Source organism: Cibotium barometz, chromosome 20 (genome assembly GCF_041138505.1).
Source record: "Cibotium barometz isolate CiBa-2024 chromosome 20, ASM4113850v1, whole genome shotgun sequence".
NCBI lineage: Eukaryota > Viridiplantae > Streptophyta > Polypodiopsida > Cyatheales > Cibotiaceae > Cibotium > Cibotium barometz.
The window spans coordinates 31639186-31658289 of NC_141065.1; the positions used below are offsets into that span (position 1 = coordinate 31639186).

General features: G+C 38.0%; 1 protein-coding gene across 4 annotated transcripts; it reads right to left on the reverse strand.

Annotated features, from left to right (window-relative positions):
* Positions 1-239: 239 nt before the first annotated feature.
* LOC147627790 (uncharacterized) lies at positions 240-7941 on the reverse strand. 4 transcript variants are annotated; one of them, XR_015268385.1, is made up of 4 exons: positions 7577-7941; positions 7333-7464; positions 1237-1442; positions 240-1009 (listed from the first exon to the last, which is right to left on the reverse strand). XR_015268385.1 is itself a non-coding variant. In XM_086815129.1 (3 exons), the coding sequence occupies exons 1-3, from the start codon at positions 7848-7850 to the stop codon at positions 488-490; spliced, it is 771 nt and encodes a 256-aa protein (XP_086671255.1). In that variant the 5' UTR covers positions 7851-7941; the 3' UTR covers positions 240-487. The 4 variants fall into 4 exon arrangements, 3 of the variants coding, with proteins under 3 accessions (XP_086671255.1, XP_086671257.1, XP_086671256.1); XM_086815129.1 differs by lacking the exon at positions 1237-1442 and having other exon boundaries at positions 240-852; XM_086815131.1 differs by having other exon boundaries at positions 240-1442.
* Between the last annotated feature and the right edge of the window lie 11163 nt (positions 7942-19104).

Genomic DNA, 19104 nt, shown 5'->3' on the forward strand with positions numbered 1-19104 from the left:
TACAAACACACAGAAAATACAAAGAGAATTTCATTGCTTCTAATTTCATTACTTCATTCATGTACGCCGAATACAAAGATGAAGGAGGTTATAACTCCTCTATGTATAATAAGATATGAAGTAGTAATTTCATTACTTCATTCATGTACGTCGAATACAAAGATGAAGGAGGTTATAACTCCTCTATGTATAATAAGATATGAAGTAGTAATTTCATTACTTCATTCATGTACGTCGAATACAAAGATGAAGGAGGTTATAACTCCTCTACGCATAATAAGGCATGAAGAGGTATGAGTGAAGGGATGTGACTTACATTAAGGTTAAATGACCATATAAATATTAATAGTGTTCATAATTATTGTATGTTGCATTCCCTAACACTTGGCACACTCGGTGGGTTGGATTCCCAATTCGAAGATCAAACCCACAAGTATGATAGTGGTATGCCAGAAATGAAATCCCATGAGGTATACGTAATACCATGCTATATCATACAATATGAATATGAAAAACCATGAATCAAGAATGATGTCCACATTCCAAGAGCATCGAATGGACCATATAAAACTGCCACATAAGAATTTGCATAAAGCTCCAACATCTGGATATAGGCCAAAAATAGCCTATCACCATAAAGATATATCGCTGAAGAATTGCCAGCATCTAGAACATAAAAACATGTCGATCCTATAGTTGGGACATATGCCAAGAAAGGCATACCACCAAAAGAATAAGTCGATGAAGCACATGGTGAAAGATCATCACCATAAAACCATCTTAAATAAGATCTAAGCATCTGCATCAAGAAAGCATGGATGGTCGGATCATCCTCCAAAGAAATCATCAAATCTGAATGATCCACCAAAGGTACTAGATCAAGAGTATGATCCTCCACTAGAATATCATCTAGAGCATCATAATACTCTAACTCGGACATAGCATCATAATAGATATCATCATCATCAAAAGAATGATCATCATGACTATGATCCACATAAATATCCTCCTGAAGAACATGTATGTCACCAATCAAGGTGAGAAGACAAATCTGCTCCTTCCTCCTTATGCACCACATAGCACAAAGAGGGTCTTCAAGAAATATATGTGCTCCAAGCATGAGAATATCCTCATCAAAGAAAATGAACACATAGAATGAATGTATGATATTTGCATGCCAATAGCATATGAAAATCCATAATCTTATGTTGCAATATATAATCCATAAGCATATACCTGAATAACCATCATATGAAAGAGCATAGAAAAATCTCCATGAATAACCGCATACCTTATTACCCATCATAGGCAACAAGGTGAATATATCTCCTGTGAATATATGTAAACCCACTTTTGCATTGATAGGCAAATCAGCCCCATCATGTCTCATAAAACAATGGGATAAACCCTCTATCACATGGAAAAATCCATCAACATGGATCCTATCATGCATAGAAATATCATGAATATCATCATGGATCACCATAGCATCATAAAAAATAATATCATGATAAACAACATCATAATGGGAAACAGCATCATCATCATGATCAAGAGAAGTAAAAACTGCATAATCACTACATCATCAACATGATCGGCATGAAAATCAATATCATGTGAATCTCGAGAATCATTAAATAAGATCATATCGATGTGATCATCACCATCACGCAGTATAGGCTCAATCAATGGAACCTCCAAATTTAGATCATGTGTAGTAGACTCAATGTGAATTTTCACACTCGCATGAAAAACTGGATCACCATAAATAGAGTGAAAGATACTCATCATATCTGCATCAATATCAATACTAGCTAAAGCTAACTCCTCCGAATCATCATCAAGAATTTGGATGAGATCATCATCCACCATATCACTATGCATCACCGCATCATGTGTAAAAATATCATCATAAACATGAGAAGAAATCTGGCTATCATCAACCCTAGAATTGGCCTCCTTCGAAAAATCAAAAATCACACCATCATCATGGACAGCATACTCCATATCATCATGGCATCCATCATGTATTACCACATAATCAATGCTCTCGAAATCATGATGCAATATGCACATCGGCATATCTATCATCCTGACCATCAGCCAAACCCTAGGATCTATTCGATGAGAAGCTAGGTACATCCAAGAACTCCTCCTGGCACTTCTAGCCTTCTTGGTTCTCCCATGCACTCTCAACTCTCACCATATCCATCCCAATATCCTGGCTATCGAGGTCAACATCACTCTCATCAACACTATCTAACTTTGAATCACCCTCCTCAAACTCGAACAAGACTATGTCTATCCCTCTCACTATAATCGTATATGCATCATCTAGGGTATTTGAAAAATTACACAGTTTGCTCCTAGCTTTCTCTAATTTTTTAGATGACGATACTTTCTTCAGTGCTTTAATGATTTCTCAACAAGATCAACCATGCAATAATATTTGCATGGTTGATCTTGTTGAGAAATCATGATGCAATATGACATCATTTAAACATGTGAGTCGAAACTATGCACATCGACATATCTATCATCCCGACCATCAGCCAAACCCTGGGATCTATTCGATGAGAAGCTAGGTACATCCAAGAACTCCTCCTGGCACTTCTAGCATTCTTCGTTCTCCCATGCACTCTCAACTCTCACCATATCCATCCCAATATCCTAGCTATCAAGGTCAACATCACTCTCATCAACACTAGCGAGATGAATACAAATGGAGCGATATGGATCGTCGCACTTTGGATCTGGACGTCGTGCATCATGGGAGGCCAAGTTTGTATGTATAGAGTAACTTCATGTCTTTTCTTTGTATGCTCTCTATTTGAGTTGTGTTATAATTGTTGTAATGTTTGTCTTGTGATGTAGCGTGACATTGTGGGCAGAGATCCTATCCCAGCAGAGACTGGCTACCATCGTCGCCACAATAGAGGAGATACATGGGATTACCTTCACGGATGAAGAGACCATCTCCGATGAACATACCAATTGTTCTCCTTGCTCGATTGTATTCTTCGTCGGAGATGATCCCTTGATCATGAAGGTAATCCCATGTATCTCCTCTACTGTGGGTGACAATGATAGCTAGTCTCTGCTGGGGTAGGATCTCTATCCATAATGTCACACTACATCACAAGACAAACATTACAACAATTATAACACAACTCAAATAGAGAGCATACAAAGAAAAGACATGAAGTTGCACTATACATACAAACTTGGCCTCCCATGATGCATGACCTCTAGATCCGAAGTGTGACGATCCATATCGCTCCATTTGTATTCACCGCGCTTCTCTTTGTTGTTGGTTCACTACTCCTTCTATGAGTTCCTTCTTGGCTTTCTTCCACTCTCCCTTATGAGCAGTAAATGGCTTACCATGTCCATTTGGACCGGCATCTATTCAGGATTTCTCCTCCTTTGCATGTCTCCTTACCAGAGACCTCCTATTTTTAAGTATGTCTTTGATTTTGTGTCGTGCCCATCTACTGTTAAACCTTTGGTTGTGAGGATTAGGATACTTCCTGTGGACAGCTTTAATGCAATCATCCACTAGGCTCTCCCTTTGCTGTTTAAAATGCAATCATCCACTAGGCTCTCCCTTTGCTGTTTAATGCAATCATCCACTAGGCTCTCCCTTTGCTATTTAAAATGTATAAAATAGTCTTTATAGTGTGCAAAAACTACTTGGCGCAAGCAGTTTACCACTTCCTTCCCATGAGAGCCATCAACTATGCCACCCATATCTGTGATATCATAATATGCTATATCACCACCATGATGTGATGGTGACTTTGAAGAACTATCCCTATCCCCAAAGTACTACCCTAGGCATCCTCTATCTCCTCTACCTCCACTCATAGTGGTGCTAGTGCGGCATGAGGTACCACCGCCACTATCTCCATGACTACCCTCCCTACGACGACGGTTGCCACTCTCATTAGAGCCATGATAACTGTGAGGTGTCACATCTCCTGAAGGTGGAGATGTAAGAGATGTTGTAGTACTAACTGGGGCTAACGGATGAGGGGTGAATGTAAAGGTAGGTGAAGTGCCTAGTAAGGGTGAAGTGCCTGCTGGGGCAAGGAACTCTGTTGCGATGTGGGCGGACCTGATGGTAAAGGGGTGCCTGCTGCATAGACTGCCAACTGCTCGGGAGTGGGAGTGTAGCCAAAGATGCCCTCTACCTCCCTAGAAAACCATCGTTGAGACTCGATGAGAGCCTTAACATGTGGGACAAGAGAACAAGTATAGCCAAAGATGCCCTCTACCTCCCTAGCAAACCATCGTTGAGACTCGATGAGAGCCTTAACATGTGGGTATGTGGGGCAAGAGAACGAGTATAGACAAAGATGCCCTCTACCTCCCTAGCAAACCGTCGTTGAGACTCGATGAGAGCCTTAACATGTGGATATGTGATGTGGGACAAGAGAACGAGTATAGCCAAAGATACCCTCTACCTCCCTAGCAAACACTCGTTGAGACTCGATGAGAGCCTTAACAAGTGGGTATGTGGGTATGTGGGACAAGAGAACGAGGACCCATGCCACATCTATACAAACAAAGAAAATATTAAAAAAATATTATGAAATGAAGACTTCCCGGCTCTTTAAGTCAATTGACCCCGGGAATCATCTCATTTCTCAAAACATAAAAAATAATCAAATTTTAAGTAAATATTATTAAATAAAGACTGCTCGGCTCTTTAAGTCAATTGACCCTGGGAATCATCTCATTCTCCAAAACAAAAAAAAAATAAACAAATCAAGAAAATTTTAAAAAAATAAACAACTAGTCCCGGCTTTTTAAGTCAAATGACCCCGGGAATTAATACATAGACGACAACGTAATAACCATCATCTTAAATAAAATGAGTGTAAAAAGAGGCCTAGCTTGGTTATTTGTGATTTTTGAGGTCAAGTAAATAAAAATCTATAAAATAGCCAAGAAAAAAAGTGAGCTATATAAACACTTGATTATCTATTACAAAAGAAAAATAGGGTTCAAGAAGAAGAGGAAGAGCAAGAGCAAGAAGAAGAACAAGAAGAAAAGGAGCAAGAAGAAGAAGAGAAAGAGACTCACCACAACCAAGGTATGTACCTTTAAACTCTTACTTCACAGTCCTTTGTAAAGCAAATTTGCAGCCTGGTGATGAAGCTTGAGAGGGTGCGAGAGGATTAGAAATAGGGCGAGAAGGTTTTCGCAAGAATTGCATTTTACCCTTTTTGCATAATTTCAAAATGCTCTCGGGTTTAATATTCACTCTTTTTTGTCACACAGTGCGCGTCTATTTTAGTGTCTAAAAGCGTGTCTAAAATCGAGTTTAAAAACGCGTCTAAAAAGGAGTCTATAAGTGCGTCTATTCTGCAGAATAGACACATTGATAAACACGAAACAGAAAAGTATTTACATACACATAGAGAAAAAAATTTGTTTGAGTATGCAGGATGTCTTCATCAATCAATTCTTCTAGTGATGATGTATGTGTGATCATTATGCAGGATGTCTTCATCAATCAATTCTTCTAGTGATGATGAGTCCCTTCGTGTTCAAAATCGAGATCGTTAGTTGTAACAAAAAATAAAATGTATGTGTGATCATTATCGAGGATGTATGCATTGACAACGTAGTATTACGATGAATCACATCAGTCCATTGCGTTCCAATATGTTTATTATCGGAACTACAATTAGACAAATGAGACATAGATAGCCTGATATAGATTTATTATGATATGTTGCTATTATGTTTTTGAGATTACATGTAAAGATTCATGCCTTTTTGAGATTACATGTATAGATTTATTGTGATATGTTACTTTTCGTGGCATTACTTAATCATTCACCTTTGGACTGATTTTCATGGAATTACTTGATATGCCCGAGCCTTTACATGTATCCAACCGTGAAGGTTCAAGATTTTTTTTAAAAGCTCCACTTTGATGAAAAGATGTGGGGTCTGAATCATTGTTCTTTGGATTGTTTTTCATGGCATTACTTGGTATACCTAAGCCTTTGCATGTATCCATCCCTTTCACCACATTACTCGATTTATACATATTTTTTCTCTCTTTTCTTGCAAATATGCTTTCTCTGGAGATTCATTTTCATATAAATGCACCAAAAAATCGTGTATATTATCAAAATCTTGTGCACATAGTTCATCAGCAAATGATATTTTTGGGGATTGAAGATTCTATTTTTCTTTGCAAGGTCCACAATTACAACCGCATAGGAAATTGTTGCAGACTGCGTCTATAAGTGGGTCTAAAATGCGTCTATAAGTGGGTCTAAAATCGCATCTATATTCAAAGAAACTAGACGCGATTATAGATGCCCCGTAACTTGCACGTCTATGCTTGCTTTATATGTTGTAGTGTCGACTTCAGTCGGATCTGGATCAACTCCACTGGATGGGCTCCAGACTCCGGAATTTGGACCGTAGGCGGATTGTTTCCGGATCCACTGCTTTAGGCTCTGGAATCTGGATTAAACTTCGCTCCTTCTTGGCCTCACGCAACATCAAGCGTAACGACACAAGACGTAGGCTGCAAATATGATGGCAGCTTACGCTCGAAGCCTTGGCCTGGTTCCAGTTGGCGATTTCTCTGCTTTGACGACGAGCAGCAGCATGATGATACTTTAAAGCGATGCTCGCTTGCTTGCTTTTCATGCTATACCTAGAGCCGATTCCTATCATCCGTCCCAAACTGATCCAGAGCACCGACACCAAACAGACTGACCTCATCCAATCCGAAGCGAAGAATTGATGGCGATGATCTAGAAGTCCGGTCTGCTTCTATGGAATGCAGACTGATCTGAACCGATTTACTCTGATTTGGTTTTCTACATCTTGAAGAACCTCTTCAAGCTTGGCTGCCTCCTTGGCCTCCTCCTCCTCCTTCATTAGCTAGAATTTCTTCATGCTCATTGAAGCAAGTAGGAGGATGTGCAACTCAAGTGTTCGTGGAGATGGGGTGAGATTTTGTTCGAATAGTAAACAAAGACGATGCACAGCTCAGGTGTTCGTGGAGATGCGGGAGGCTCTCCAGTTTGAATAATTAAATAGACGTTGGTCTAAACGAGAATTTGAAAAAATAGCCGTCCAAGATTGTATTTATTATTTTTAGTTTTGATGGGTGACGCTAAATAATGTGAAAGCACACACCTAATAAGCCCTTGGTTAAAAAAAACCAAAAAAAGACGAGAAGAAAAGAAAAGAAAAGAAAAAAGAGAAAAGTGGATCCCAATAATACCCCTTCAGGCTAAACATGATTACCTTAAACCTTCGGAAAACCGAACTTAACCGTAATGCGTAAAATCGCACCTTGAATGGGCATATTTGCTGCAAGGTTCGAGCTATGGAGAAGAATCTGATAATCTGACGCGGCAGAGATTAAACTGTAGGCCTTCTTCAATTTCGGAAATTTTGCAAAATTCAGCCGTGCTTCATGTACAGCTAGAAACCCACGCAGCAGCAAGATCACAAGACCGATACGACTCAAGTATATGCCCAAAAACAAAACCAACAATGAAGAAGAAGACCAACAATGAAGAAGAAGAAAGCTTACCTGCTTCACCATAACGACGGTTAATGCGTTGATCAGCAGCCTCATTGTGTTTGGGCAAGAGAAAAGCTTTGGTGAGCCGAGCTGAGCCAGGGTGAGTCTTGGACGAGGGGAACTCACAACAGCAGCTCGGCAGCCTGATGCCCAAGACTCTTGTTTCTCCTAGCCCTCGCTCAGCTCGGATGCCCGAGTTCTTTGATTCTCTCTGAATCCAGCTGGGCTCTCCTAGCACTAGCTGTTGGGCAGCGAATGTGGCTATAAGTAGAGTTTGGGTCATGGGGCTGGGAGACGTTGGCAACGGCTGGGAGGCCAAAAGTTTGAACTCACGCGCCTTGATCAGCTCTTTCGCAAAAAAAACAGCATTTCAGTGTACCACGATAGGGAAAGAGAACGCTAATCTTGACGATGATGTACTATATTATGACGACATATAGTAAGATTTTGGCTTATTTTGATTGGTTGAACTAGAATGTTTGGGTACCCTTATCCTCTTATTGCTTGCACCTGCGCCTTGTGAGCATACTTTGTGTGTCCTTCCGTTCACGTATAAACATCTTAAAGCGTTTGAATGAAGATGGACACTGCAACCATACCGTTTTTGCAGCACGTCTTCTTCGTATGTGTGTCTTTCTCAAGTTTATATGAACAGCTTATAGAGCTCGAACGAGCATGAACATCAAGCCTATGATTATATTATTCGATGTGAGGAATCGATAGACATCGACAAAGATCTTAGAGAACATCGCAAGGTAGATAATTTCAAATTCATTACCACATTTGAATCTAACTTACACATCATTCATCAAGTCATAGGATTTTCGTGTTCATTTGTATGAGTGAAGTAAAAAAAAACCATACATAAAGTATGGCTGGGAGTTGGTATAGTCCTCCCCAAAATTTAATAAACATAGAAGAATGTGCCCTTCTCTCGTTTCCCAAATAGCACTTTCGATATCGAAAGTGGACCAAAACACCTTCTGTGTTGAAGGCGGCCATTAGTCCTACCTATCGATTCATGACACAAAACTCATTTTCAAATGTGGTAATGAATTTATAATTTTCTAATTTGAGAGGTACTTTTGAATCCCCATTGAACATAAGAATAGGCATCAAGCTCATTGATTGTGGATGTCAGCCTAGCATTGCTTCCAAGTATGCTTTCAAATTCATGTTCATTCGAGCATTTCAAATATGCTCTACACTACATGAAGTATGCTACCCAAGCACTTACACAAAACACGGTAAAAGAAGGTAAAAAGAAAACTATCTTGTTTTGCAAGCTTTAGAGCATGGAGTGCACTTGGTTTTCATGATGTGTGTGTGTGTGTGTGTGTGTGTGTGAGAGAGAGAGAGAGAGAGAGAAATGAAATGATATATTAACGTCTCTAAGAGGCCATAATGGCCTATGAGACCAAAATTGAGAGTACATCTGAAGTTGGTGTCTCATCAAGGAGAACAACTAAATGAGACTAAAAAGTACAATAAACTGATTGTCTTACAGTTATAAGAACAGAATTGTAAGACTTCGAGATGATACTGAGTAGAAAATACTAGAAACTATTGGAAAATGTATATCAGGTAGATCCATGAATGCTGATCAGTTGAAGTGTTGCCCTCTCCTTAGATTAAATATCTCCGCCATGGGATTGTTTAGAATGGAGAGGTCATAGAAGCGAGGTAGGTACCTCCGATGCCAAGCAATAACATTTGGCTCTAATCTGGCGATGTGGTGAGGATGCCGTGGTCGGGATCCTGGTGGGTGTGGCCGACGAGCACGACATAAGATGACTGCTCTATCAATTTGGTGACCCCATGGTCGGTGCCCTGATGATGGCCCAATGGAGGAGGTATCAAGAGGTGTGTGGGCTGGGTTGCTGGTGTTGGTGCCGAAGAAATCTATCAGGGTCCTCTGTCTAGGTACATCATGGCTCAGTATCCTATCTACCAAGAGGGTCTCTCTGTGTCTCTTGAGCTCAAGTAGGAACAATCCTAGACATCTCTGATCCTCAAATTCCATGACTGTGAGATCCCTGTTCCCCACCGATCAACGGATTCGGGGTACTAGCAGCGGAAGTAGCACATCATGCGTGGGTAGGGGTCTCACACTCGGGGCCTCGCCCACGGATATCCGGACAAGAGACTAATCCCTCGGTTTGTCCAAAACCGAAACTGGAAAAACTTCCTTTACTCGGAAAGCATGGGCGATTCCACCAGGATAACTCTTTACTCTAACGTAGTCAAGATCATTACGGATCAACTGATCTGACTGCACCTTTAACGGTACTTGGTCAAATCAAGGTAGAAACTTGCACTTGGATCATTGGGATCAACGCTTTTTTCCCCATCAAGAGGCACAGCCGTTGATTCCTATCCATAGAACAATTTCTATCCGGGATTTACTTTGTCTATCGTAAAAACAAAGTTGAGTCTCGATTTATGGATCCATCAGTCCAGCCTAACCCCATCCGATCCCATGGATTAGCCAACCGCCCAACCACTGTAGTGATGGGATCCAATTTGGAATTTGGTTAGGTTTTGTCCCGGGTACCAAGGAAAAGAGTTCCAAGGCCCCCTAGCCGGAATTTCATGTAAACATAAAACTAGCCACACCACTTACACACCCAATATGAAAATTGCCTTTTTCTTAGCATCAGCTAACTTTAAAACAATCTTTTAATGAAACCATAGTACCACTGATCACAATCTCCCAATTTATCCAGTTGATTCATAATTTCCCATCATTCCTTCATCAGAGTATCTATGGCATCATTGGCAACTAGAACGCTCACCACCTGTCCACACAGAGGCCGTTTCCATAGTTCCTAGCCCATAATACTCGGCAATATAATCACTTATCAAGATGGACTCTCGTTGAAGATCAGCAAGATCAACCAACAGATCCATATAAAAGAGCCATGGACTCATCCGTTGAGGACCAGCAAGGTCAATCAACCAGATCCATGCCCGGTTTCACAAAACAACTCTTACTTCTTGTTCCAATATCTTCCTCGACGCACGCGTGGGTATCCTAGGCGACCCAGAGCCCGAGCACCGTATGGTCAGCACCCTCTAGGATCCTTCGCAGGTGACCTAGCGCTTCACTCATAGGCCGCTTCCTTGGTCCCTCATCCACCGTACCGGAAGCTCACCATTTTAATCGAACCGAGGCTGGTCAAGACCTCGGTCGACCTTGCTACGCGAGACGTCCTCCATTGACTCTCCGTCTCAGCAGTTGCAACTTTATCAGTTAGGTCTCCACGACCTTAATCACAAGACGGTCAAAATGCTTCCCCAGCATTCTTGACATAAAACAGCCATTTACAAACAGCATTTACAAACAGTTTACAAATACAGTTTCTATATTAACTCTCATTTTTCCACATTATCCCTCATTAATCCACATTACTTATTCCACATTCCATGTATATGTGTACTCATCCAATCACCTCCTTTTCCATCTCTTCACTTCAGATTCCTTCACATCATATATCATATATTCACATCCATATCCACATCCATACATCCACATCCACATCCACATTCACATCCATACATCCACATCTACATGCTTATCTCCATTTTCACATCCTCATTTATACATCCACATCCCATATCCACATTCATACATACACATCCATATATCCACATCTACATCCACATACATACATACATCCACATCCACATTCCACATTCACATCTATACATCCACATCTACATTCACATTCACATACATCCACATCCACATTCCCATACATCCACATCTATACATCCACATTCCACATTCACATCTACATTCACATTCACATACATGCATCCACATCTACATGCTTACCTCCATTTTCACATCCTCATTTATACATCCACATCCCATATCCACATTCATACATACACATCCATACATCCACGTCTACATCCACATACATACATACATCCACATCCACATTCCACATTCACATCTATACATCCACATCTACATTCACATTCACATACATCCACATCCACATTCCCATACATCCACATCTATACATCCACATTCCACATTCACATCTACATCCACATTTACATCTTCATGCATATATCCATTTTCATGTTCATACATCCACACTCCCATCTCCATATCCACACATCCACATACATACATCCATTTTCACATTCCCATTTATATAACCCCATATACTTTCACATCTAATCTTTTACATCACATCCATTCTCGCCCTATCACAACCCATATATATCTTATCCTATCACATACACTTCTTACCTCATCCCCCCATACACATCTTAATTCATCTTATCACATCCTAACTTATTTCTTAAGCATCTTATCACCTCTTATCACACCTCTTATCACATCCTATCACTTTCCATACGCATCTTATCAATTCTTATCACATCTCATACACCTCTTATCACATCTTATCACATTTCATATCTTTTTTTTTTAAAAAAGAGAATTCTTTTATTTGATATAAGATTTCTCTACACATTTATTTATACATAAATTCCATTTAAGGAGACTAACACTTTCGAAATTAAAATCAATCTTTTATGCATCTTCTTATGCATGATTTCAATTTGGTAGGGAATTATACTTTTAGAATAAAAGAATTTCTCTTATGCATCTAAGTTAAGCATAAAATCTATTTATGAGAAAAATCATACTTTTAGTATAAAAAGAATATCTTTTATGCATACCTATATGCATGAAATCCAATATGATAAAAGTAACACTTTTGATATAAAAATTTTTCCTTTATGCATACTTCTATGCATGAAAATTAAAAATGATAAAAGTAACACTTTTGATATAAAAATTTTCCTTTATGCATACTTCTATGCATGAAAATTAAAAATGATAAAAGTAACACTTTTGATATAAAAATTTTCCTTTATGCATACTTCTATGCATGAAAATTAAAAATGATAAAAGTAACACTTTTGATATAAAAATTTTCCTTTATGCGTACTTCTATGCATGAAAATTAAAAATGATAAAAGTAACACTTTTGATATAAAAATTTTCCTTTATGCGTACTTCTATGCATGAAAATTAAAAATGATAAAAGTAACACTTTTGATATAAAAATTTTCTTTTATGCATACTTTTATGTATGAATTAAAAATGATAAAAGTAACACTTTTGATATAAAAATTTATCCATTATGCATACTTCTATGCATGAAAATAAAAATGGTAAAAATAACACTTTTGATATAAAAATTTATCCTTTATGCATACTTCTATGCATGAAAGTAAAAATGATAAAAGTAACACTTTTGATATAAAATTTATCCATTATGCATACTTCTATGCATGAAAATAAAAATGGTAAAAATAACACTTTTGATATAAAAATTTATCCTTTATGCATAATATTAAAATTCAATTTCTCCATGATTATAATGAAATTCTTTCAATTAATCTAGGATGATGATTCCTAGAATATGGTAGGAAGTCCTCTTTTTATGCTTTGAATGAAAATTTTTTTATGCATAATTTTTATAAAAATTTTGCCATAGCTCCGCTGCTATGACTGATAAATCTCAATTTTTCTAAGGGATAAAGCTTATCATTAAGGAAATAATTAAAATGATTCTCTAATTGGATCCTTAATCCATAATAGATTGAATCATTAATATACATAAACTAAAAGCATAAGAAAAAGCCATTAATTTGGCCTCAAGCATAGCTTTATCTTGGGTTAAGGAAAAGCTTTATGAAAAGCTTGATTTGGATTGAGAATGGGTCATGAGTATGACCATTTCTTGAGTGAGAGAGAGAATTTACATAAGAATCATTAGAATTTAAACATAAATGAAAATTAACTTCAATAGCATTTATTAAATTATGTAACTCTTCACTACTATTCAAACTTCAATAGCATTTAAAAAAAAACCATACCAATTAAACTTCTCAAGCTTGAGAGGGGTTGAGAAGAGAGAAACATTGAGAAATTATAGAAAGATGAATATTCACTAATTACCTTACAACTTGCTTGATTCTTTGTTCACGGTAGAGGCCCCCAACCAATCAATTGGTTAAGTATGTTGATGGAGCCACTAATGGGGATTGAAGAAAGAGGGAAGCTCCAAAAACTAGTGAATTATTAAATGAATTCACAGTTCTTGGCTTAGGTGGAGTAGAGTAACGATGCATAAACACTATATATTTTTCAACAAGGGTGAGGCTTCTATTTATAGGAAAAATTGAGCTCCTAACCAAACAAACTGATTCTAGAATTTTCTAAATCAGTTTGGTCAATATTTGACCATTTTTAGGTCAGTTAAGCTAACTTTTTGGAACTAGACTTGAATGAGGAGAGAGGAGAGATGAAATATCTCAATTTTTATGAGTTTAAAACTCATTCAAGCATGTGAAATATGGACCTCCTTTAAAGAACTCCCCTTCCTTACATATGTCATATTTTTAATATTGCTCATAGTTTTTTACTAATAAACCTTGTACATTTTCAACTCTTCATCTTATGTGAAATATGCACCTCCTTTAAAGAACTCCCCTTCCTTACATATGTCATACTTTTAATATTGCTCATAATTTTTTATTAATAAACCTTGTACATTTTCAACTCTTCATCTTATGTGAAATATGCACCTCCTTTAAAGAACTCCTCTTCCTTACATATGTCATACTTTTAATATTTCTCATAATTTTTTACTAATAAACCTTGTACATTTTCAACTCTTCATCTTATGCGAAATATGCACCTCCTTTAAAGAACTCCTCTTCCTTACATATGTCATACTTTTAATATTGCTCATAGTTTTTTTACTAATAAACCTTGTACATTTTCAACTCTTCACCTCATGTGAGCATTTACTCATTTTTGGGTATTTTCTTTTTTACAAGTTGGATTTATCTCCTCCCTACACATGGATTGATGCTATTGGTCCATAGGAACCTTAATTGGACCATAGTCTAAAGATTTCTGAAAATCTAGACCCTTAGGCTAAGGTTCTTTATAGCTATTTTCAATTAATTCCAATTGCACATTGGAAAATTCTTTTTGAATTTCTGTTTCAGGGGAACTCATCTGAATTAGAAGAGATATTTTTCTATCCAAAAATATTCAAAATCTGAATATTCTCTCTCTAGAATATTTTTCTCTCTCTAGGCTAAAACAGATAGAAACAAGGTCTTTATATTTCTGAAGAGGGATTGATTACAGGGAAAGATACTAGACATCAAAAAGGGGGTGGGGGAGGAATCTTACATTCTACCCCACTTAAAAAAATGCGAGATGTCCTCATCTCGCAAACTGGGATAATTTCGCAAGATGCACGAATATGAGACTTAGAGAAAAATTTTAATCAAGGTTAACCACCAAGATAAGTCTTAAAGAGAGCAAGATTCAAAATACGAACAAGATTTAAACTTTATTCATTCTCGGAACTTATACAGTAAAGATAGAGGAACTCTTTACACTTCCATAAGCCCGTCCATCATATGGTCACAAAAGCAGTCCTCACAAGCTGCACAAGTATAAGGTAACTCATCTATGGGAATGATTCTGTGGGTTATTGCTGCGCCTATCTCAGTGGTATGAGGTGTTCTAAGAAAAGGACCTCTGAGAGGCAAGCCAAAAACGGGGTAAAGGCATATCTTCTCATGAGGAAGAAAACACGCCAGTAAGAAGACCCGCTCAGAAAACCCAGGATGCCTTGATCTCATGACGCAGTAGTATCGGCGACCCAAACCCAAAGCTTCAATAACCATGGCCAAGCGGACATTGTTACGAAAGTGCTGCTGACCCCAGGGTGTTACCCTAGTTATATCTTGATAGGTCCGCCATTTTGTCTGCGCTACAGAAGTTCCCAAGTGAGGGAAAAGTGAGCGCTCATACTGCTCTATAAAATCTTTCTTCACAGACTCCCTTGTGTCTTGAAGATGAGAAATCATCATGGATAAAACTAATTCTTGTTGCCAAGCCATGAAGGAGATTAAGAAAGAAAGGAGATCGATGGAAGTAAGATTACTGTGAACGACAAGTAAAAGTTACGACTTATATAAAGGAAGGAGCTAGCGTAACTTAGAAGCCAACGGTAACTTGCCACTGAAGTTTTACCGTCTTTCCATGATTTGGGTTTGGCACATTTTTCTATAGAAGGCATTCAAACTTTGAGATGAGGAGATAAAAGAAGTTCGTAAGCTAAATCACCTACTTTCTTTGGTCCACAATATCTGGGAGATAACTTCTTCCCAAGAGATAAAGAACTTCTTTTGGGCCGTACTCGAATGAAGACCAAAACCTTGATATCCAAAACATCGATTCTCACTTCTGAACTCATTGTTCTGAATCTTAAAACAGGTGGGACTCTTGAGAAGTATTCAGGAAAAAGGTTCTTCCTTTTTTAAACAGAATCTTTCTTTTATTTTAGAGAGAGAATAATTATAAGATCAGAAAGGGAGATTCTTACTCCTGTATACCTCTAAGGCTGGGGGAGAATCTTACATTCTACCCCACTTGAAAAGTGCGAGATGGCCTCATCTCGCAAGGTAGAGGACAACTCTTTTTCTTAAGATCCAATTTATTCTGGGGTTCCTTATATTCTGGTCAACCCAACAGAATACGGGGATAATTATCCCTTATATAGAACTCATCATTAAATAACAATTCATTCAGATCATATCATTCATATCTTTAACACGATAATGGCCCATTAGTCTGAAAATTTTCCTTCTGAACATTCCTCCACAGGAATTTTAGTTAAGCAAGTTCTCAATTTGTCATCCCTTAACTTAATCTACCGTCTCAAGTGTTAACAGTAGCAACATTAGGAAAAAAGGGAGCTCATTTTGGGGCCTTTTACGGTTTGGAAAAATAAGCTCTCAACCAATCAACAGAGGGCCAACGTAACGTTGGAAATTCACAAAAATAAGAGAAAATAGATAAAAGAAACAATACTTTATGTAGGTACAAGCGTGCTACATTAATGTGGAGATTGGTTTTTTATTCTCACAAGATCTTTGGACATGAAGATAGAATCTAGTCTGACATTTTCTCTGACAAGGGCCTTCCCGCTTCCACCTTCCTTTGAACTTTGAAATGTTGTGCTGCCTTTCCTTCGAAAGGTCTACCATTCTACACCACTGCCTCATTGTGCAGCAGCCTCTTCTTTTCCAAAACTGCTCCCTTGATCCTGTTTGGCTTAGAGTAAGATGTTTCTTATCAACTGTTTGTCTGCCCACTTTCTCTTTCTTGAAACTTCACTTTGTTATCTTGTTTACATTACTTTGCTGTTGTTACAGATTCACAAGGTCTCCATGGTGAATAAAAACTATGGCCGTTCTTGTGGAAGATGCTCTGTGGATGATAATGCTATGAAGGCAGAATTATACCACACATCATTACCCCGTCGACCTGCTTCTTCTATTTCTTCGGTAGAGAATTCAAGTACAGTAAAAAAACGGAAGGAACTTGGGAAAGGTTAGTGTTTCGAAAGGAGCATGGGTGCTCATGCAACCTAGCAAAAGAAAGAGACCCCAGACAAAAAACATTTTCTTGGCATCATGGAAGGGAAGAGTATGGGATTTTAAAATCACCAGAGGGAAGATATCGGTGAAAGAAGTTTTGATTAAGCATGTGTACATGCATAAAGAACTTGTCTTGTGAGACTATCCAAATGATCTTCCGCAACACAGGCCTAATTGTATATTTTTCTATTATGGTTTTGTTCTTTATGAGGTGTATGGATTTTTAAGATGAAGCTTTCTTTCTTTGCTTATTGACATTCTTGTGTTATTTTATTTCAGATTTATACCCTTCATCGTATGAGACATGGCAAAACATCGATTGTATTCTGGGATTTATAGATATTTTGCATGGATCGATAGGAGAACAACAATACCAAGGTCAATGTGCAACAGAGCTAGCTCAATCGGGTATATTTTTTACTGATCATTTTTATCAGTTGGCTGGACAATGCTAACACACATGGTGTGTTAAGAAAACAAGATCATCTGACTTATCCTAGTCTCATTAAGCACTGCTATTAGTTTACTTTACCCTATTGATTCATATTGCTTTTTTGCAGGTGCTCAAAAGAAGAGAGAGTTCAATAAAATGCAAAGACATTGAAAATTTGAAAATTGAGATAACACAGACTCCATAAACAAAGGTATTATATTCAATAAAGTAAAATTTTGTACAGCAGTGTTTAATTGTATATGTAGAACATATTCTTGACAACCATTTTCTATTTATCTACAGCCTGATCCAGAGGTTGCTCTACATGGTCCAAGCTCTCCGTATCATCTTTTTTTGGAGAATCCGTTTTCTGCTACTCCATCCTGTCCTGTACAATCTCTTGGTGCTGCTCCATTGTCTCCTCTACTACCCCTGGAGAATCTGTTTGCTGTGCTGCTCCATCTTCTCCTCAATAACATTAGTAGAAGCAGCAGGTCCTTGTTCCTGTGGCTTCTCCTCATCAGCACTAGGTCCTTGTTCCTGTGGCACCACATCAGCATCATCTGTGTCATCAAGGTGTATGACACCTTCTCGGACTTTAGAGCTCTCACCCAACTCGACAGTAGCTGGTACAATAGGTTTGGGAGAGGCATACTTCAAAAACTTCCAAATTGTATCAGCTCTGAAACTATATACATAGTTCGAGCTGAAGCTATCTTCTCTCATCTGCAATGGCATATGATGATTTAGAACACTTTGTACCAATATCAATTATTTTGAAGCTAAATGAAAATTATTTTTTCTTACAAGGTCTGGCTGTCCTATCTCAAAATAGCTTGAAAGTATATATTTGGCACTGATCAGCACTCTCTAGCAGCCCCGCAGCTACTTGAATCATCTTGTTGTGGTGTCTGTACAGTTGGAAAGATATGTTAGAAACTGTTAACATCTGAACAAAACAAAATTATTCAATAGGTTCAAAGGCATAGCATGAAATAGACATCAGTAGGGGAAACGACTTTCTATCTCTAAATTTATTGACTCTATTGAATCCAAAAGATTGACATTAGGAGGACAGTGATCCAATGCATCTAGAAACCTTCTAATACAACTGCAATACATATAATTCAGTTAGTGTGCATTAAAACAAAATAATAAAGTTTAAAGTTAAAAATAGCACACACACCACTTACAATTTCAGCTCTCTGTGTGTGTTTTTAAGAGAGTTGAATATAAAGCATTGCTTTTGCTGGATATCAATAGAAGCAAAGCTCCAGTGGTCACTGTGTAAGGAAAAAAGCATTAAGAAATCAAAGGCTACAAGATTTCTCAATCTTAAAGAAGAATCCCAAAAGAAGCAGTCACCCACATACCTGTTATGGTATGGAAGTAAGCAAAACATCGATAACATCAAAATTGCAGTGTCTGAAACAATTGAAAATATCCATGGGAGTTTCCTTTGCATCTCTTAACTTGGAGGAAATGGCAGGATCAATAATATGAATTGTATGTTGTACAGCGTGGTTAAGCCAGCTTCTCATCATGCTGCATTGGACCAAACAATAATTAGGGTAGGGTGTAAAGGAGGTACAAGAAGGATTGTTTT

Bases quoted from the DNA above. Each gene is read 5' to 3' on its own strand.
- LOC147627790 (XM_086815129.1), bottom strand. From the start codon at position 7,850: ATGACCCAAACTCTACTTATAGCCACATTCGCTGCCCAACAGCTAGTG. The intron at 7,465-7,576 runs GTAAGCTTTCTT...GTGGGTTTCTAG, and splicing joins CCGTCGTTATGGTGAAGCAG to CTGTACATGAAGCACGGCTG. The intron at 853-7,332 runs GTGCGATTTTAC...TGGATCATTCAG, and splicing joins AGCAAATATGCCCATTCAAG to ATTTGATGATTTCTTTGGAG.